Source organism: Pan troglodytes, chromosome 6, assembly GCF_028858775.2.
Source record: "Pan troglodytes isolate AG18354 chromosome 6, NHGRI_mPanTro3-v2.0_pri, whole genome shotgun sequence".
In the NCBI taxonomy this organism is placed as follows: Eukaryota; Metazoa; Chordata; class Mammalia; order Primates; family Hominidae; genus Pan; species Pan troglodytes.
This window is the reverse complement of record NC_072404.2, coordinates 105,395,660-105,416,889: the sequence shown is the minus strand read 5'-3', so window position 1 is coordinate 105,416,889 and position 21,230 is coordinate 105,395,660. Positions and strand designations below refer to the sequence as shown.

At 38.2% G+C, this 21,230-nt stretch overlaps 1 protein-coding gene across 5 annotated transcripts in view; it reads right to left on the bottom strand.

Annotated features, from left to right (window-relative positions):
* DYNC1I1 (dynein cytoplasmic 1 intermediate chain 1) overlaps positions 1 to 21,230 on the bottom strand; it is a 325,617-nt gene that overhangs the window by 58,779 nt on the left and 245,608 nt on the right. For all 5 annotated transcript variants that reach the window (XM_001170561.5, XM_001170506.5, XM_001170374.5 and 2 more), the window contains 4 exons: positions 11,299 to 11,445; positions 6,838 to 6,951; positions 3,862 to 3,995; positions 181 to 325 (listed from right to left, as the gene is read on the bottom strand). In XM_001170561.5, coding sequence (XP_001170561.1) covers positions 181 to 325; positions 3,862 to 3,995; positions 6,838 to 6,951; positions 11,299 to 11,445 — 540 coding nt within the window. The remainder of the gene's footprint in view (positions 1 to 180; positions 326 to 3,861; positions 3,996 to 6,837; positions 6,952 to 11,298; positions 11,446 to 21,230) is intronic.

The following is a 21,230-nucleotide window of genomic DNA, read 5'->3' as shown; positions in this document are numbered from 1 at the left end:
TGTAAAAGTAAATAAAATGGACTTAACTAGCTCTGAGGTAGACTGAGCTCACCAGAAGGTATATGAATTCCCAATGCCAGGTTGCCTGGAAGAGGCTTTAGGGACAACTGTTTCCAGGGAATGAAAAACCATCCTCTGCCCTTATGTATTATCTGAGAATTTCAGTCAAGATATTCTTACCTTGGTGGTCCACAGTTTGACAGTCCAGTCAAATGATGATGTGACAAACAGGTGAGAAAAGTCGATTGGGCCCACTGCCATGTGGCAGTTAATTCCTGTCACTGGCCCTTGGTGACCTTCAAAGACCTCACCAATACCTGCTTTGCTGTAGGAAGAGCACACATGAGCAGAATTCCAGTGACCTCTGAAAAGCAATGATTGCTTAAAAACAAAACAAAACAAGAAAACCCTCAACTCTGCATGATTACTTCTCCATAATTTAGAACAACCACACACCACCAAAATGAAATCATTTTTACAGTTATCCTGAAATAAATTGTTTGCAAATATGTTACCCTATTTTTGATTATTTAAAAACAATGTAGGGCAATGAAATCTTTTTAAAATACAGAATTTAATATCAATATTTATTATTTAATTCTTTTTGCAGAATTCCTCAAAGCCTATCATTGCTGATGCAGCTATTTTAATGGAAACAAATACACTTAGGTCTCTGAAGCTTTTATATTTATAAGACTATTTTATTCTTGAGATAGCATTTTGCACATGGTCTGCTTTATCTCCTTTTGGGGAACCTATTGACTATATAAAACTCCATCCATCCTTGAAGGAACAATCATTTATTTTTTTCAAGGAAATTTCTTAAATTACTTTAACATAGCTGAAAATGTAACACGTTGTGGAAACCCTTGTCACCACAAAATAATGCACATAATTTAAATATAATATGGAGAAAATAATGTTTTCTCTTTACTGAAAACAGAAGAGAGATTTACATATCCACTGTAACTCCCATATGGGCAAGTATCTTGTCTTTCTTGTTGCCAAGTGTCTGGCATATAGTAAGTGCTCAATAAGTATTTGTTGAATAAACTAGCTAAGAAAAAGAGACAAACTTATGTCTCAGTCCTTTTTTAAAACAGAAGCACATTTGAGAAATAATGATAGACATTTAAAAAATTACACACAGACATATCTTGCTTATTTAACTAAGCTGTTATTATTTGCAGCCCTCTATTATCACATAGTATTCTGCATGCAATCATATACAATTAGGAAGATGTGAGAAAACATACCAAAAATGCTATATTTAAAATATTCATGTGCATGAGGTTATAAATATGACAAATATGTAGGAATTGTAGAATCCTAATATTATGTCACTAAGAATAAAAATGAGCTCAGTTATTAAAACATTTGGGCCTCTGGAGCACCAACAAATGTCAACGTGCTTAGCAAAATTTGGAATCATGAGCAAAGTGCGGCAGTGTGTGTTCCATGTAACAGGCACTCAAAAATTATGCCCAGTGAAACTGCTAAGAGCAGTTCCACACATGATCATTTAAATTTGTTCTAATGAACCCGAGGAACTGATCTTTGAAGTGGTCCCTGGTGAGACTCCACTTGCTCTTAACAGCATCCTGAAAGGATTTATAGGGTGCAAAATGAGGACCTTGTTTAATTTATGGAAGTGGATTTGCACCTTCTCTATGTTAGGTGAAAAATAGCAATCCCCTGCTTCTCCCCCATAGACCCATATGACCCATTTAGAATGACTACAAAGCCAATGCCTGCTACGTTACAATTTTACTAAGGTCTCTATTTTATATTTCAGATGGATGGACCAATGTAAAAGCAAAATTAAGCTTGTTGTAAAAAGATTTGTGGTGTGTGCCATAGGGACCCTTCTTTTGAACCAAAGTGCATATTCTGATAGTGCTTAGAAAGTACAGTAGCCACAGAACAAGAATGTTCATCATGTAAAATGTTATTCACTTTATAGCAATGAAGAAAATCTGGAAATTATCAATGAATGTATTATATAGCCTTCGTAGATAATTAAGGACCTAGGTAAAACCATGGGTTAAGTCAACTGAACCTATGCCCTGTTGATTCTAATACACATATAGATAAAGCTGTGACTCCAGGTCTGGCCTACTATACTCTCTATGCCTCTCATGCCACTTAAGACATTCTACTCATGTTCCAGATATTTGTGTATTTATCTTTCTCACTGTCATCAGTTATTTTGAAGAGAGAAACCAGGTTTACATGACATCTGCAGGCCTTGCAGCACCTAACAATGCACTTTGCTCAAAGTAGGCATACAACAAATATATTTATGAATGAATAACTTTATCAAATCTTTTTATGCTTTGATAAAGCTTTAATGTGTGGTTTTAGCCAGGTTTTATGAAGAAGGATCATTGGGAATGGACTGTGAGGCATATCTTCCTAAGTCATCTTTGAATCATGTGAGGGGGCAAATACTGCTTGTTTCTATGTGCAGAACAGCAGGGACATAACAGCTTGTATAGTTTGAATGGAAAAAGTCACATAGCTGAGCCATGGATGCTTGTCATTTCTACAAATCACAAAAACACAGGGATATGAACTTGGAACAATTTGTGGTTCTTCATTAAATCTTAATAGCCTGGGATGAGTGCAAGAGATGAAAAAAAATCAATGGAATAAGAACTACTAAAGTAAAAGACAAATTAAGCACCAGTGTGAACATAGTGACCCTTTCAAAAGACATGAGGCCACCTGTTAAGTTTTGCATGCAATTTTACAATCTAGTCCAAACTACTGGATTCCACTTTATACTGACAACTCTTTTCCAGGGGCATTGTGAATCTCTCAGTTAAGGTAGAGTTCTTATCACCTGGGAACTGCATGGTGGTTTGTGTGACTCACTCTGTTCTGACCCCTCTGACTGGGAGGAAAGCTTTTAAGCCACTTCTCCAGATTGTATGGACTACATTATATATCATTTCTTTATCCCCAATATATATTTTTAGCTCCTCACTTACTATGTCCTAGGTACTGTGCAGGAAATCAAAGAGGAAATGGAAATAATGTAGTAAGAGAAAAATGGCAGATGAATGAATAAACTAAAATACGATTAATGCTATTATAGAAGCATAAGGAAAATATATGAAATTGTCAACTTGACAGCCTATAGTCCTATCCCACTTATTCTACTTTAATTTTCTCCATTGCACTTACCATCCTAAACTATATATTTATTTGCTTATTAGTATTTTACCCTCAACTAGAATATGAACTCTAGGTCTGTCTTGTTCTTTAATGTATCCTTTTGATGATGCCTGGCACATGGTAGGTTCTTAGTAAATATTCCTTGGAAGAGTGAATGAATAAGAGAATTGAAAATTCTATGGGACTTAAAGGTGGGAGTGGTTTTCTTTGCCCAAGAGTCAGAAAATGTTTCACATGGAATGATCTCTGTGCTGGCTCTTGAATGATGAGGAGGAATTAACCAGGCCAAAAAGGGAGAAGTGCTAGAACTGGTAAAAGAAGTTGAGTATACAAACTCATTGAGGCATGGAGGGATAAGAAATATTTGGGGATTGTTATCTCTGATGGGCACGTGGCTAGACCCTGAAGGTATGCGGAGATGCTGGGAAGGTGCAAGTGGTCGGTTATGATAGGCTCAGAAGCTCGAGCTTTTTTCCCTCAAGGCAGTGTGAACCACCACAGTCTTATGAACAGCTAATGACCAGAGCAGATGTAGCTCTTTAAGATAATGAAGACTTGAAGTCGTGCTTTCCATTTTTCCAGAGATGCTTTCTCACAATGCAAGGTGGTTAAAATCCAGAATGTGATAACAGACTTTCGGAAATGAAGAACATGTCATCAGTAAAGAAACAGAAAAATCACCTTCCATGACGACAAGCCGTGTAGACTGTACCTTCCTCACTGCCAACCACGAAGTTATTGACGTCTCCCGTTGGGAAAGCCATTCCGGTAACAGCAACAGGCTTGGACTTATTGTACACCAGCTCCATGCTCTCCTACCAAAACACGGTGTGGTTACATTTCCATCTGTCAACTCCTTGCCATGCCAAAGATAGCACGGAAAAATCATTTGGCTAAATCATGTGTTTGCTTTTCACACAGCGTTACAAAAGACCCCGGCTGTGCCAGAAACCATGCTTTACTGCCCCTGACATTCATGCTTCTGTGGATCTCTGGTTTCAAGCCGGCTGGATTTCATCAGCATGTGCTGCTGCTTCTTAAGTCAGGCAAAGATGACAGGTGAGAATTTTGAAACTAATGGTGCAGAAACTAAAGATAATACTGTAATGGTTACACTTGTCAGCTCCAGGCTTTAATAAAACACACAATATCCTTGTATTTACAAACATTTTCAAAATCAATTGTTTGTGAGAATACACATGTATTAATATCAGATGTACTAAGCAAATTTGTCAAAGCAGGAGTATGTGTCCTCCATGGACTAAAACCAGAAAGTTGTCACTCAGGTCATAAAAACCAGATTTCAACAGGGACTAGATTTCATGCAGGGCAGCCATTGGGTGAATAGGCTATAAGCCTGAAAAGAACAATATTTAAATACGTCTTTAAAATAGCAAATGGGAGTCTTTATTTTATAATATGATTTTTTTAAATTGAGAATTAAAGATTCCTAATCTTAAAAGATATACTGCTGAGTTAAGTTTAATGACAGAAAAGAATAATCAATTATAACTAATATCCCTGAGTATTTCTGGCTATTTACATCAAATAGCCTATTTTGTGCGTCTGAAATAATTTTTAAAAAATCATTCTGAGGTATCATATCATTATAGTTGCTTGAGAGTTTAGTCTTTCTTGTGCAAATAAACTATTTCAGCCGAGAAGTCCATTAAATTGAAAGTGCAAGCTAACAGTCTAAGCAACACAGACTGATTCTGATCCTGTGATGTGTTCAAAGTTTGTGATATCCACACATAGGGTGCACATCAGCAACTGGGATAAAGGAGAGGATGCTGTGACTATGTCATACAGATAACTGGATCATCCAATGATCTGCTTCATCACTAAAATTAGCAGCAAGGAAGGAAAAGTCCCTTTACCCATTTGGGAGAGAGAAAGGCCAGGCCAACTGTTGGATGCCCCTATTCCTCCCTGCCATCCATGCAAGCCATGTCACGAAATCCTCCATCTTTGTATAGACACAGGAGTCTGTGAGCATGCTAAAACTAATACAAACGGACTTAGAGCCACCATATTACTGGTTTTAACCTAAATAAATATGTGTAATGAGCAAAATGGGCAATTAAAAATTCCTAAATAGTGGGCTTGCTCTTATGTCTGTTTATAATCTTCAGGCTTTTAAAAGAAAACAAAACATTGCTGAGAATTTTAAGACAAAGCCATAAAATACCAATCCCTCCAGCCCTCTATAATGTTAAAGATCAGCAAAAATAGTGGAACTTCAATTGTAAGCAGCTTATTAGCACTCTCTCCTTTTTCTCCCTAAAATTATTTTTAAAAAACTTAGTATTCTTTACATCCGTATTTTGTGGAGGCTTAAAGGAGGTTGGTTCTTCACAGTTTCCATATTTCCTTTTGTGTGTGTGCATGTGTGTGTGTATAATAATAATAATAATTATTTTTTCAAGAGACAAAGTCTCACTCCGTCACCCAGACTGGAGTGCAGTGGTGTGATAATAGTTCACTGCAACCTCGAACTCCTGGGCTTAAGCAATCCTCCTGCCTGAGCCTCCCAAGGAACATGGACTACAGACATGTGCTAGCACACCCAGCTAATTTTTTAAGTTTTAGTAGAAAAAGGGTCTTGCTCTGTTGCCTAGGCTGGTCTTGAACTCCTAGGCTTAAATGATTCTCTCACCTCGGCCTCCCAAAGTGCTGGGATTACAAGTGTGAGCCACCGTGCCCTGTCTCCTTATGTACATTTTGAAACTTTAACTTCTTCTAAAATTGTGTGAGAGACATTCTAGGGTTTTTATCCTGGGAAAGAATATGGGAATGTTAACATTGAGAATTATCTCCTAGATATCGTTTTGCAGTTTTCTTCATGTTTCCTTACATTTTTGTCAAAGTCTATAACAATGACTTCTCTGTTGTTTTTGGTTGGAGGATAGTGAATACTGTTTTTTCACACAAAGAAATATGGAAAAAGCGTGTGTGTATGTGTTCATGTGTGTATGCGCATGTCTTGTGTGTTTGTCTACATACGCATATCTTGCAAGTTGCATTTAGTCACCTCCCTTTGACAGCCTCTCCCACTTCTATTCCTTTGTTTGGTCCCCACTGTTGCAATCAGTATTGGTTTGCAGACTTTGGAACTTTTTCATCTTTGACTTCTCATTTACTGAGCAAGGAATGACAGGAGCCATACTAACAAACATTCCAGAGGGGAAAACAGATGGTTTCTTCATACACACAGGCTGTTGTCTAGGCTACGGATACAAGCAAGGGCTTGGATTTCTGTTTTGCTGGGTTACCTTCCCTCCAATGCAAGTACCCATAAGGGATTGCTCTGCTGAGCTCCAACCTCGTCTGCATCTGTTCAACAATGCTGTAGGGTAAGTGCAATTCATACCACAGGGAACTTCCATAATTACTATGATTTAGAATGGATTATTTCATTTTCACTTGAAACTGACCTAAGGATTAATGTATTACAATAATTACATGATTTGTGGTAAAGGAAATGGGTTTTGGCTTCAAGAGAAGATTGCTGAAAGCAGGCCCCACTCTTTCAAGTGCATCCATTGGTTTTAGCTCCTCTAGGATGTGAGGGTTTGGCTTTTAGGAACTATGTTCCATTAAGTAGGTATCTCTTTTAACCAGGATGGTGTTATGTGTAGGGAAAAACAAACCCACCTGTGGAGTTGAGAGCATGTCCAGGCTCCAGGAACACATTTTGCCATCAGTGGAGACAGTGATGAGGTTATGAGCATTCTGGGTCCCAACAACATTTACACAGTACACGGGATGCTGCAAAAACATAAACAAAGAGGATCAGAGACAGATCCAAGAGGAAATGCTTACATTTGAGTGTCAAACACATTACTCTAAAACAAAGATTAAAGAGTAACATAATCCTACTATAATACAAGCATCAGGTCATTTGCTGCTTTTGATTTGAACCTGATTTCTTTCTAAAAGCTCTGGCAGCAACACATAATAGTGGAAATACTTATAAAGCTTCACCTTGCTCAGTCAGAATGCAATGCAGTGGAACAGAAGGACGCTAGAACAAATGAGGTTTGATGGGGCAGAGGCAATGCAGGGAGGTGAATTTGAACTATTTGAATAAGTCTCCACCGCATAGTTTGGCTTCTAAGCTCAACAAGAGTGATGGAAAAAGACAGTCTTCAAAAGGGTAGAACTACTGACTTTTGGAAGGAATACATGTTACTAAATCTGGAGTTTAATGCATTATAGTCACAATGCCAAACATTTGTTAACATTCTTTATAAAAAGTGGTTAATATTCATAACCATTTTAATCTGGGGGAGAGATACTAGTGGTGAGATTATTGGCACAATGTACCTGGTGAGATAAAATTAGGTTCTTCTATGTTACTGCAAAATCTAGGATAATAATATATTTATTTTTCAAAATACCGTTTGCAGTAGTATAGAGGATTAGATTTGGCCAGGGCATTGAGAAAGGTAATTTATACATCCCAGGAACCATACACAAGATGTTGTAACCCTCTGTCATACTCTAGTGGGTTATCCCACTCTGCAGAATTCTAAATGGTAGGCTAAAATCATTTGCAGCGTGTATTAAACACAAAATGGAAGGTTACCATGAGCAGAACCTACAGCAATTTGGGTTAGATTTCAGGCAGTTCAGCCACCAGTGGCCAAACCACACTTACTTGGTGCTTCTTTGTGCAAATAGCTGACAGTATCGGTCTTACCCTTGGTGAGTTACTGTCCATAATACCTAGCCACAACTACAATGAAACAATATTTAATATTGGAAAGTTGCTATTGTATAAAGGATGGTTCCCAAACTATTATTATCATATAAACTGCTGGTCAGAAGGAGTGGTAATAATCATCTAATGTAGCTACTCATCTGCCTCAACCAAGAGGTGGTCCAAACTCTGCTTAAACACCTTCCTTAAAGGGCAGCCAGTTTTCGCAGTATCCTGGGGGAGTTTTTTCTTCCACTAATGGGGATAAAGAAAGTTCAAGGAGATACTTCCAGTGCAGTGCCCTGTGGGACCAAACTAATCAAGTCAAAACAGTACAGCTTTTTGAATATTTATAGATAGTTGTTCCCTGTTACTCCTCTCCCTGCCAAATCTTTTCTTACCCAGACTGTCACTAATTCCTTCATCTGTTCCTTGGGTACCTGGTTTTCAAAACCTTTCCTATCCTGGCGAATCTTTTTTGAAAATGCTCTATTTTGTCTGATTCCTCTTCCAGTGAGGTTCTGAGAATAAAACAGAACCGTCTACCTATATTCTGACCAGCAGAATATAGAAACCTGGGTAGCATTGAATTATCACTTCTCATGTGATAAAAAATATGCCTGCATTTAATGCATGCTAAGATTACATCTGCTTTTTTGACAATTATATCACCTCTTTCCCCCGTGCTGATGGACAGTCAGTTAAGTCCCTATGTCTTTCACACCATGTCCCTACTGAAACTTCCAAATGAATCAACCTTAGTGGATCTGCACATAGTAAGTACAGCAGAGATCTGAAGCTAAATGTTATCCCAATCAGTTCTCTAAGTATCAGGAAGGCTGACTGGTTGTGGGATTGTAGGCAATGCTCTTTCCCAAGTCTCTGGTGTATGTAGAGCCCCAGGCAGTGTATTATCAAGCCCGGAGCCACACAGCATGCTAACCTCTGTGTGGAAATCAAATGGAAGATTGGATGTAACAAATTTTCACCTGAAAATGGTATAGACTTAGTAAAACTGAAGAATGGGAAGGCAGGGTCCAAATACTGTTATGAACCTGAAATCCATCTTGTTTTTCAACAAGAGTCCAGTGAGGCTTCTTTGATAACCACTGAGCATCAACACAAATCATTAAACACTAATGGATTAAGACTCAGAAAGGTCCAGCAGAGAAAGAAAGCAAGTCTAGAAGAATGTGTAGAGCCATGTGCCCGGAGAAAGTGTGTGTGGCAGCCCCTCCCAGGCTTTAATCAGCACTACTGGCCTGTGCTTCCATGAGTAATAAAACTCAGTTTAAAAGAAAAAAGAGGTGTAATGAAACCAAAACAGAAGCAGACACTGGAGCATGCCTACACACACACACACACACACACACACACACACACACACACAAAAAACTCTACCATTAAGGAAGAAGAAAGCTACAGTACACCTCATTTTTCCAGTATAGATGCCAGATTGTTTTTATTTATCTTGGAAATAAACTTACTGTGTGCCTGAGGGATTTTGTTTTACTTATGATTTCCTGTTGTCCCAAATGCATATGTGTGGTGGGTGTGAAAGGAAATTAGTGAGTAATCTGTGGTGGGCCTCTTTTTCCTTTTTGATCCTGGTACCAATCAGTCAGCCAATAGTGAAAGTTAAAAGACAGTCACAAAATTAACTGTTCACTTTTAGCTATAGATTAGAAAAAACAAACAAACAAAATCCCCCGGAAAAAAACCAAAACAACAACAACAACAACAACAAAAAACAGCAAAAGCGAAAAGTGGACAAGTTTTGTTTCTTTTTCCTTTCTTTTTCTTTCTTTCTTTTTTTTTTTAGAGGAAGTCTCCCTCTGTTGCCCAGGCTGCAGTGCAGTGGTAAAATCTTGGCACACTCCTACCTCTGCCTCCTGGTTTCAAGCGATTCTTATGCCTTAGCCTCCCAAGAAGCTAGGATTACAGGCGTGCACCACCACACCCAGCTACTTTTTGTATTTTTAGTAGAGACAGCGTTTCTCCATGTTGGCCAGCCTGGTCTCGAACCCCTGGCCTCAAGTGATCCACCTGTCTTGGCCTCCCAAAATGCTGGCATTAGAGGTGTGAGCCACCATGCCTGGCCTATTTTATTTTCTAACAGAAATAACATCAGTAAGTTTGATAATAATAGTATTTTAGTTGTGATGATCACACTCTAAGTTACTCACAAAAGAAATGTTAATTTTTTGGAAGAGCTCCTGGTTTTGAATTTTCCCCAAAAGCTTACTGCTAAATGTTCTAACATTTGGATTTACAATTTTGGAAATTTCAGAAGGTATGTTCAGAAATACACCAGCCATCCAAACAGGGCCAAGGCATGGTTTCACACTACTTCACCAAACACCTGCATCAAGCCCACCTTCTCCTGGGCCACAATTTTCTGTTATTAGTTTGGGGAAATGGGGCAGGCAAGAGCAATTTCCCAAGATTCCCAAGAACTAGTTTCACCTGCAAGTGTCTTTGGCCCCAGTCAATCAGAATTGGGGCTGACTTGGTATTTGTCATTTCCCATTGATAATCTTACAAGAGTAGGAGAATTTTCCTCCTCATGGACTTAGCTAAACAGCTGGCAGTCCTTTTTCATGCCAGAGTGCTTTTGAGTCCAGCATATGAAACAAATGCAGCAAGCACATTAAGGAAATTGAAAACAAGAGTAAAGCTGTATCCTTGGGCATAATTTGGGCATTTCAGAGAAAGAACATCAGTTACCCTGAGTGTCAAGGTAGCAAGGATTGATGGAGACACGCCTGTCTTCTCATTCCTCTGAACAATTGCTGTACACACCTGTCATTCTCTTAAAGGAAATGACAGAGTAGTTGTCTTATGAACACTATACTGAACCTCTTCTACTAAATTATGGGTAATGGTTTTGAGATGTTGACTTTTAACCCCAGGGATTATATTGTCACTGTAGACTTTATGTTGAGACTTACACCACACATTCCAGAATTTAAAGTCAAAGTACTCTCTCAAATCACACATGGAAAAGGCCAGTTGGCAAAAGTCCCATATATCATCCCTTGATGTGAAATCCTTACTCTTCAGGATCTATTTGAAAATACGTGTTTCCACCTTATAATGTAAATGCATAGGGTTTCTTTGGGAAAACAATTCCACAGATGCCTCTTCCAAGGTTTCTCTTCACTGGTGGCCTTTGGGAGAGCCAAGGAGATCCTCCCTACGTGCTAGCACATGTAGGTTATTAAGAGACATCCCTAAAGCCAGTGCTTCCTTCATCTACTTTTCACTCAACTTTCAGCTGGTCAGGATTCAATCATAATAAAGTAGATCCTCCTAACTTGGCATTACTGAAAACATCCATACTTTTTTGAGTAGAGTTATTTTCTCTTTCAGGGCCTGGCGGCTCACAGGGATATGGCAAAAGTTTGCATTACCGTGTGTGCAGCAGCTGATAAGGGTGTCCGCTGCACTGGAGTCCTTCGATGACTGCGATTGTCCCAGAGGACAATCTGGCCCGAGTAAGTCCCACCAACCACCAAGTTAGGATGGAAACGGGCGAAGCAGACCGACATCACAGAGGACTGTCAGGGAAAAGGAGAGAGAGAGAGAGATGCAATGTGAAATGGTTGTAGGTGACTTGTTTCTTCCTGAAAACAGTTCTTCACATAAACTCAACACATCCTGGAAAACAAAAAAATAATTTAAAGCTGGGACTGTAAAAGTGCATAGTTACTAAGAAATTTTGTACATAGGCACAGGACTTTCTTTGGAGAGGCCGACCAATGGTTACTCCTTGAAATCTGAAATTTGAAGTCCTGTCCATTTTATCAAATAGGTATGAAACCTATCTTAAGTACATCATTGTTTTGTGGTCTGTAAATCTTGCTTTATGGACATTTCCCATTTGTCACATAGAATTGCAACAGAACTAATATTAATTCTCCACTAAAGCCTTTACTAAGCAATTCTTTACTTTGAGAGCATGGCCACATCAAGTTACACAATTTGCAGTGTTGGTAAAGGCAGAGTAATTCTAGATTCAAGGCCTTTAAGATGAGGTCTTCTTTTTGTTTTTCCCTTAATGTAGACTTCCAGGAAGTATACTGACCTCAGACTGATCCAATTGGCTCCTCCTAAAATTCCCTCACCTCCCATGGGCATTCTTCCTGATCTTAATTCTGCCCACTTCAGAAAATTCTTAATGTTATTCCTTGCCTATTTTAACAAACAACCAGAAATGGATCTCAGTCCAGCTCTGCCATGGTCTGTCATACTCTGTCACAAATGTGGTTTCTGAAGCTCCATAAAAGACTACTGGGCAGTACATTTTGTAGGAAATTACTTAGCTGAGATAGAACCATAATGCACTTAAAGTCAGAGAAGTAACTGTTTTGCATCTGCTAAGACCATTTTGATTCCTACGGTACTTTTCATATTTGCATTTATAAGCTAAAGTAATTGTTTTTAGTCAATACATTTCATGCCTTAATTAAATTAAATGAAGTCACTGAGAACTAACCATGTATAAGGAAGGCACTGTACCAGGAATGGTAGGAATAAAAGGGTAGTCATTGCCCTCAGCAAATTTGTGCTCTGGGAAAGGGAACTAAAAAACATGGATGCAGATGAACAGATGGGCTACCAGTCCATACAGTGCCTTTGTGGAAAACAGAAAAAGGTATCCTCTGCAGAAACACAGTCGTATGGGCAGGTGCATGCCTTGGCAAATGGAGAGTAAGATGGATTTTCATCCCCACGTGTCCCTTTGGCCTGACGTCCTTGTGCAGAGCACAACTTGCACACCCAAGTAGCAGCCTTGAATGTGATACATGCTATGACTAAATTGTAGGAGCATGTGGAGTGTGTGGGTGTGTCTCTGTGTGTGAGGGGGATAGATGGAAGGGGAAGATTTGTTTTAGTTAGGGAGGGGGAGAGGAGGCTGGAAATGGTGAGATGGTTGGAAAGATCTCATGGAAGAGGATGAATCACACCTTGAAGTATATACGGAACATTCAAAGAGTGGAGAGAAGCAACAGGCATTCCTGAAGGATAGGATAATGAAGGAAAAGGACTAGAGGCAGCAAAATGAGACTTGTGAGCAGCTCATAGTCTTTTTTGGCTGGGAAGGGGATTGCATGGAAGAATCAGATAGTAGGAAGTCTGACTAAGAGATTGCCTGGGCTAGACAGCAGAAAGCCTTGAATGACATTATTTGGAATTTTTTTCTGTGGACAATGGTGAGAAATCACAACTTTTGGAGCAAATGAGTAAGAGGATCCCACATCATAACTGATACACCAGCAAAGTAGTAACAAAAAAACCCAAAACAAAAACCTATGACCTCTTTTTGACTAGTAAACTAAACATCTATTAAAAAAAAATAAAACAGAACAAGACAAAAAACAAGAAACCAAACCCAGATCTCCTATCAGCCTAAGGCTTCCTAGTTAGAAACAGCCTCAGATACTCTGAGGGAGAATAAAGAATGTAGACTATTTTTCAATGTCATGTTTCCCTACTTTGAATGATTTTCAGTTTCAATTCCTTGAACATGATTCAATGGAGAACATGCTCATGCCCCAATCTGGTTTTCATAAAGTTCAAGAATAACTCTCAATAATGATACTGAATTAAAGAAAAAGAAAATAATGCTGGTCAGCTTCTTGTTTTACACATCCCACAGAAATGATTCTTAGCTTTCAATTGATGAAATTCTTATGTTGCTGGAGCTATGTTGGAAACTTTTTTTTAAAGCTGCAGAAAGATTTAAAATTATCCAGGTGGTATCGACAGCTGAATTTACCAAAGCTCAAATCGATGTGGATAAAGGAATGTCATTCAATTTTTTAAAATGCAGAATTCAACCACTTGATTGCTTCTGTGTTTCAGCTAAATCCAAGCAAATATCCCCCCCCGAAACTTGTACTGTTTGTTGAGACTAAACCAGAGGAAAACCAGCAGTGGAGGTATTTATATAAAACTGAAACACATAGTTGGCAATCAACTAGAACCCAACCCCATAGAGTGAGAACTCCAATATACTTGTTCATTCATTAATTTGTTCATTCTTCATTCATTCATTCATCCAACACTTACCACCAACAAAGGACTACTAAACCATTTCAAAAAATTTTTAATGTCACAAAAGCCCCCATCTCAAATTCAGAATTCTATTTAAATTTGATAAAAAGTCAAGTTAATGCTAAAAAAGAGTAACACCACCTTGCAGCACCAGAGTTCTGCCTCCAGAGTCTACTTTGTTTTGCTGCAAACCTATTTTTACAATATAACCGTGATAAAAAAGATTAGACTTTTTTTTTTCATTTTCTGTTTGGAAGATGAGGTATAGTTATGTTCATCAATTTCACTTATATCTTAAGCTCAACATATTAATTATATGTTATATGTATTACATGACATATATGCTAAAATAAATACAGATATATTTACATATCCTGTGTTCAACACAGGTCTCCAGGGTACACCACACTATGCACTATCGTTCATGTAAAAACGCTAACGTAGTAAGATTTCAATTGCTTAGATGTAAACTTGAGAATTCAGTCATTTCACAAGATGTCTTTACATACCCTGATGTTTGATGTAATGGTGGCCAACATTTGGATGAGTGAGTTAATTTTTTATTTTTCATCCAAAAGTTTCCTTGCCTTGTTATTCTATAAGAATATATGTGTATAGATATATTTATAGTCTTAACTACAGTTTGGACAATGAGGGCTCCCTTTTAATTTGGAAAGTCTACATCAACAATCCTCAGAGTAAAAGGTCTCAGAAACCTTTTACTGTTGCAACCCCCTGCTGTTCACACAGCTACCTATCTAGTCATTGCTGTTGCTGCTGATTGTCATAGAATTTACTGACTGTGAATAAAAAGAGCAAATGATATCATCCTGTCAATTACCTCTATTTGGTTAAAAGTAAAAAAGCTTTTCAGAAAAATTGGTTGACACTACTAATAAATGTGGGGTTTTTTTGTCCTTCATTTTTAACAGTACATTTTTCTGGAGATAAAATCTAAAAAAAATTCTTAGTAACACCATTTTATTTTAAAAAATTTCATTACTTCCCTATGCAGTTGAAATTTTATATTAAGTTATTCAGTGTTATAATAAAGCATTATTAAATGAAGACTAATAAAATGCAGACAAACAAAATTAACGGGAAACAAAAAGTTTCCTTGCCTTGTTATACTGTAAGAATATATATGTGTGTAGATATTTTTATAGTCTTAATTATTTCCTATTTTATTTTATTCCTTAAAATGTTAATGTCTTAGAATTACTTTGAAAAATAACGTATGGCCTTTAAAAATTCAAATCAAGCTGGGCGCAGAGGCTCACACCTGTAATCTCAGAACTTTGGGAGGCCAAGGTGGGAGGATTGGTTGAGCCTAGGAGTTCGAGACCAGCATGAGCAACATGTGAAACCCCATCTCTACAAAATATTTAAAAAAGAAAAACCAGTCAAGTAGTTTACGTAAGTGGAAAATAATTATAAAGTTGGTGAGGATCTTTCAATAATGTTAACTAATCAAAGTAATTTTTCCTGAGGCTACGGTTGAACTCTATTTTCACAAGGCTATTGATTTCATTGATGTGGCCATATTGTTGGTCAAATCAGGGGCTCAGAAATACGATGAGCTCATATGTAACAAGCTTGATGAAAAACTGGTAAGACTGACTGTCAATATTCCAACACATATTACACAAAGACAGTGTTACATTAGGAACCACAATTTCTAAGAGGGCAAGCATCACATTTTGATTATTTGCACAATATATTCCTCCCAAGTTCGGACAAGCAAAATTTTGAGACTATATTTCGAAGACCAAGCCATCTCTGTTGACAGTTTCCAATGTTTTTAGCAGATGCCTTAGCCCAGAGGCTCCTGAGAAAACAGTTTGTTTTTTAATCCTGAGCAGATGGCCCAGTTACTGGCCACCCCTGCAAAGACAGACCACCTCCTTATCCATATAGCCACATGTTCACTTGCACACGAGCTGACCCGCTAAACAGAGTTCCACCTCTTCATCATCTATTTAAAGAGAAGTCAGTTTATTTTACACCATTCACAGGGAATTCCACAGAGATGAGGGTGAGATTCAGCTTGGAATGTCTCCCTGCACTCACCGCACACCATCACTACATTCAATTCAAGTTAGCCCAGAACCGTCTTTAAGTGGCTGTGGGGGCTGTTTTCTATTTTGTGGAGCTAATCCAGGCCAGCTTAGAGATGGTACTTCCCCTTAACCACAGACCCAGATGCCCAGGGTGAACAACCTTTGGTCATTCCTGGCTGGGAAGCTTACCCTCTAGGCTCCCATTTGATCTGGTTGCCTGTGACCTTCCGTGCGTGGCACTCTGCCCACTCCCCAGCCATCATGCCTGGGTGGGAGAAATAAGGGTTCTGCTCTCAAAAGCATTGCCTATTTCAAGTACCATCTCTTATGGGGAGAGGATGGTCCTCAGGGAGGGACTGGTCGTATTGTTGCCATATGCTGTTTAATGGTGGCTGACGTTTTATTTGCCTAAAAACAAATGCTTCACTGTCAGAGGGCTTTGAGGCAGACAGATCAGATGCTTCTAGCTACTAGTGAACTAGTAGATATTTCTGCAAGTACCTAAGAAACCCACAAAGATATTTCTTTTGTTAATGGAAAAGTGTATTTGGAGAAGACTGCTGTTGAAAACCCCTCCTATAGGCAATCATGTAGCACCAGGCATTTGGCAACATGGAAGGTGTGAAGCTGGTCAAGACGACATGAGTCATGGGTCAGGCACTTAACTTTAATTGAGATGAAGGGAAAGGGTCTTTTTTTCTTTATATTATTATTATTATTATTATTATTGAGACAAGGTCTCGCTCTGTCACCCAGGCTGGAATGCAATGGCACAGTCATAGCTCAAGTCATAGCTCACTTGAGCTCCCAGGCTCAAGTGATCCTCCTGCCTCAGCCTCCTGAGTAGCTGGGATTACAGGCACATGCAACCACACCGAGGTAATTTTTAAATTTTTTTTTTGTAGAGATGGGGTCTTGCTGTGTTGCCATGGCTGGTCTCAAACTCCTGGGCTCAAGCAATCTTCCTGCCTCAACCTCCCAAAGTGCTGGGATTACAGGTATAAGCCAACATATCCAGCCTCTTTTTTCTTCTAAAACTCTTCCTTCCTCTCTCTAAGTCTCTGTCCTGGGGTGCACAGGCTATTCTTCTAAGAGGAGTAAACATCTATCAAAAGTTATCACCCCATTAATGTGGGGATGCCCTGGAGCAAAGTTTGAGTTAGTTACCTACTCCTTCTTGACACTCTTTATACTAAGAAATAAAAAGCAGCTGATTCTAAAATTTGATTTCCCATAGATTAGAAACCCATCATCCTGATAACCTTTCTGAGAATTCCTTGGAATTTTCATGGCTTTCAGTATTTAGACCCTATCATGTGCCTTGTCCTGGCTTTTATGCTGAGAATACAAAGGTAGTGTGCAAACCACAATGACATACCATTTAACATCCACTAGGTTGGCTATAATTTTTTAAAAATGCAAATAAGTGTTGGTGACGATGTGGAGAGATTGGAACACTCATTACAATGCTTGTGGGAATGTACAATGGTGCAGCCACTCTGGAGAACAGTCTGGCAGTTCCCCAAAAAGTTAAACATAGAATTATCATATGTCCCACCAATTCCACTCCTAGGTATATACCCAAGATAATTGAAAAAATATGTCTACACAAAAAACTTGTGCACTAATGTCCACAGCGGCATTATTCATAATTGTTAAAAAGTGGAAACAACTCAAATGTCCCTCAACTGAGGAATGAATAAATGAAATGTGGTAAATCCATACAATGGAATGTTTGCCAATAAAAAGAATAAAGTACTGATGCATGGTATAGCATGGATGAACCTTGAAATCATTACGCTAACTGAAACAGCTCATAAAAGGCCACTTATTGTATGATTCCATTTACATAATATGTCCAGAATAGGCAAATCCATAGAGTCAGAAAGCTGAGTCGTGGTTGCCTAGGGCTGGGCTTGGAAGGAATGAGGAATGACTACTAAAATGAGGTTTCTTTATGTGATGATAAAAATGTTCTGGAATTAGACAATGCTAATTGTCCAACTTGGTGAATATATTAAAAAAACACAAAATTGTATGTTTTCAAAGGGTAAATTTGTGGTATGTAAAATATATCTTAATTGTTAAAAGTGTGCAGACATGTTTCTGACCTCATGAAACTTACCAACCTTATTTGTTATCTTCAAGACAACTGTGTCTGGACTCCGTGGATCACTCTTTCCTCAAACAACTATTTCTCCCTCTTTCCTTCTTCCTGAGCATCATCTTCAATTTCTACTTCCTGAGAGGCAGGGAGGTAGAAAGGGAGGATTGGCAGACCCAGAGTCCCAAGAACTGACTTTCTGCTCTGACACCTTACTAGCTGTGTGACTCCTTTAAGCCTTAAGTTGTTTGTTTGCATATTTGAGGGACACATTTTCAAATTATTTATTTTTAAAATTGTGGTGAAATACTCATAAAATTTGTTATCATCTTAACCATTTTCAAGTGTACGGTTCAGTGACATTAAACACATTCACATTGTTGTGCAACCATCACCATCATCCATCTCCAGAACCTTTCGATCTTCTCCAATTGAAACTTGGTACCCGTTAAACACTAACTCCTCATTCCTCCCCCATCCCCCATCCCTCATCACTCTTCACCAGGCTCTGGTAACCACCATTCTACTTTCTGTCTCTACAAATTTGACTACTTGAGGTACCTCATATAAGTATTATCATATAATATTTATCCTTTTGTGATTGGCTATTTCACTTAGCATAATGTCCTCATGGTTTATCTATGTTGTAGCATGTGTCAAAATTTCTTTCCTTTTTAAGGCTGAATAATATTCCATTGTATGCATAAACCACATCTGGTTTTATCGATTCATTCATCAATGGACACTTTCTGGCTATTGTGAATAATGCTGCTAAGAATATGGGTGCACAACTAACTCTTTGAGATCCTGCTTTCAATTATTTTGGGTACATACTTGTAAGTGGAAATGCAAGATCATAATGTAGTTCTATTTTTGATTTTTTGACAAACCATCACACTGTTTTCTATAGCAGTGATATGGTTTGACTGTGTCCCCACTCAAATCTCATCTTGAGTTTCCACGTGTTGTGGGAGGGACCCAGTGGGAGGTAACTGGATCATGGGGGCAGGTCTTTCCCATGGTGTTCTCGAGGTGGTGGGTGGGTCTCACAAGATCTGATGGTATTATAAGGGGGAGTTTCCCTGCACGAGCTTTTATTTTTATTTTTTATTTTTATTTTTGCCTGCTGCCATCCATGTAAGACATGACTTACTCCTCCTTGCCTTCCACTATGATTGTGAGGCTTCCCCAACCACGTGGAACTGTAAGTCCATATTAATCCTCTTTCTTTAGTAAATTTCCCAGTCTCAGGTATGTTTTTATCAACAGCATGAAAACAGACTAATGCAAGCAGCCGCACCATTTTACATTCCACCCACAATACATAAGGGTTTCAATTTCTCCATGTCCCCCACCAACACTTGCTATTTTCTGTCTTTTTTTTTTTTTTTGGCTTTCTTTTTAGTACTAGCCATTCTAATGGATATGAGGTATGTAAGCCTTATATTTTTTTTTATAATAGGAGCATGACAGTTCTTGCCCTACCTATGGAACAGGCATTTTCTTTGCCTATTTTTCCTGGGGCTGTTGGAAGATTTGAATTAGGTAATGTAGTTTAAAGACAGATAAACAATATATTCCCATATAGAATTAGAAATTACTACCTTCTGATTCGAAGAAAAATCTCTAAACACTGTAAGTGGTCCAGAGGACTCTTCCTGCTCAACAAATCTTTCTCCAATAATTTCAGTAGTAATTCTTGGTCCTGTCCTGTTGATGGAGGTTGTCCTGATGATCTAGTAACACATGTTACTACATCATTTCTTACGTGGTTTAACTATTTTAAGTCCTTATTCTTGACAGTTCTTTCACACCTTGAATTAGAGCTGGACTCTATTGATCTGTGATGTGACTTTACATCTAGTTATTACTTATTCATCATTTACAGGTACCCTTCAGACTATTTTCTAAATCAGTACTACTCCAAATTCACCTGTACCTTAGCATCAGTTGGGCTGCTTTAAAAAATCTCAAATGCTCAGGCCACATCCTATACCAATTTAGTCAGAATTTCTGGGGGTGCGACTGGGGCATTAGTATTTTGCCGTCAAATGTGAAAAGTACTGTTTCAAATTAATGGTTCCTAAGCTTATCTGAATTAAAAAAAAAAGCACTTGGAGAGTTCATTAAAAACCCACATTGGTTACCAGAGGCTGGAATAGAAGGACTGGGGAGATATTAGTCAAAGGATATAAAATTTCAGTTAGATAGAAGGAATAAATTCAAGAGATCTACTGTACAACATGGTGACTACAATTAATAACAATGTATTATATATTTAAAAATTGCAGAGAGCAGATTTTATGTGTTCTCACTACAAAGAATGATGTGTATATTAAATAGCTTGATTTAGCCCTTCCACAATGTATACATATCAAACAAATCATCATGTTGTATACCATAGATATATACAATTTTGCTTGTTAATTAAAATGAAGAAACAAAAAACACAAACTCCTGAGTCCTCACTGTGATATACTTAATCAGAATTTCCAAGGTAGACATCTAGTGATCTGTGTATTTAACAAACACATCTAGGTGCTTCATATCATGGAGAAAAATGGAAAACACAGTTCTGAAACAATTAATTCATGGAGTATGACCCAGTATCACTGTGGGATAAGTTTCCTTCCGCATCAATGTAGGTCTGGATATTTCCCTTATTGAATCGTGTCATTTTCACAACCAGCCCAACTGAGAAACTTATGATATGTCCCTCTGCTAGAATACCATTCCTTAATTTCCTTCAAGGTTATTTGCTAGTTTTTACATCTCTCCTTGTTTCTCCTCCCCACGGAAATAATGAGGCTCTTAGAAAATGATAAATAAAAATGAAATGAAGGTTTAGGTCCCAACTTCTCTTCAGAATCACTCTCCATGTAGACACTAGGAGTTTTCTTGTTTATTGTCAGGAATGCTAATGAACATTATCACTGTCATCCCCGGCTACATGGCTATTTACTTGCGGCCAGCATTCCAACATTTTTGTGCACTTACTAAATGAGTGTCAAGCATATACTACACATCGCTGTATCAGTCTTACTAGGTGGGTAATTTTGCCTATATATATTTTTTGGATTAGGAAACCCAGGCTCAGAGAAGTAAGCCACTGGCTTAAGAT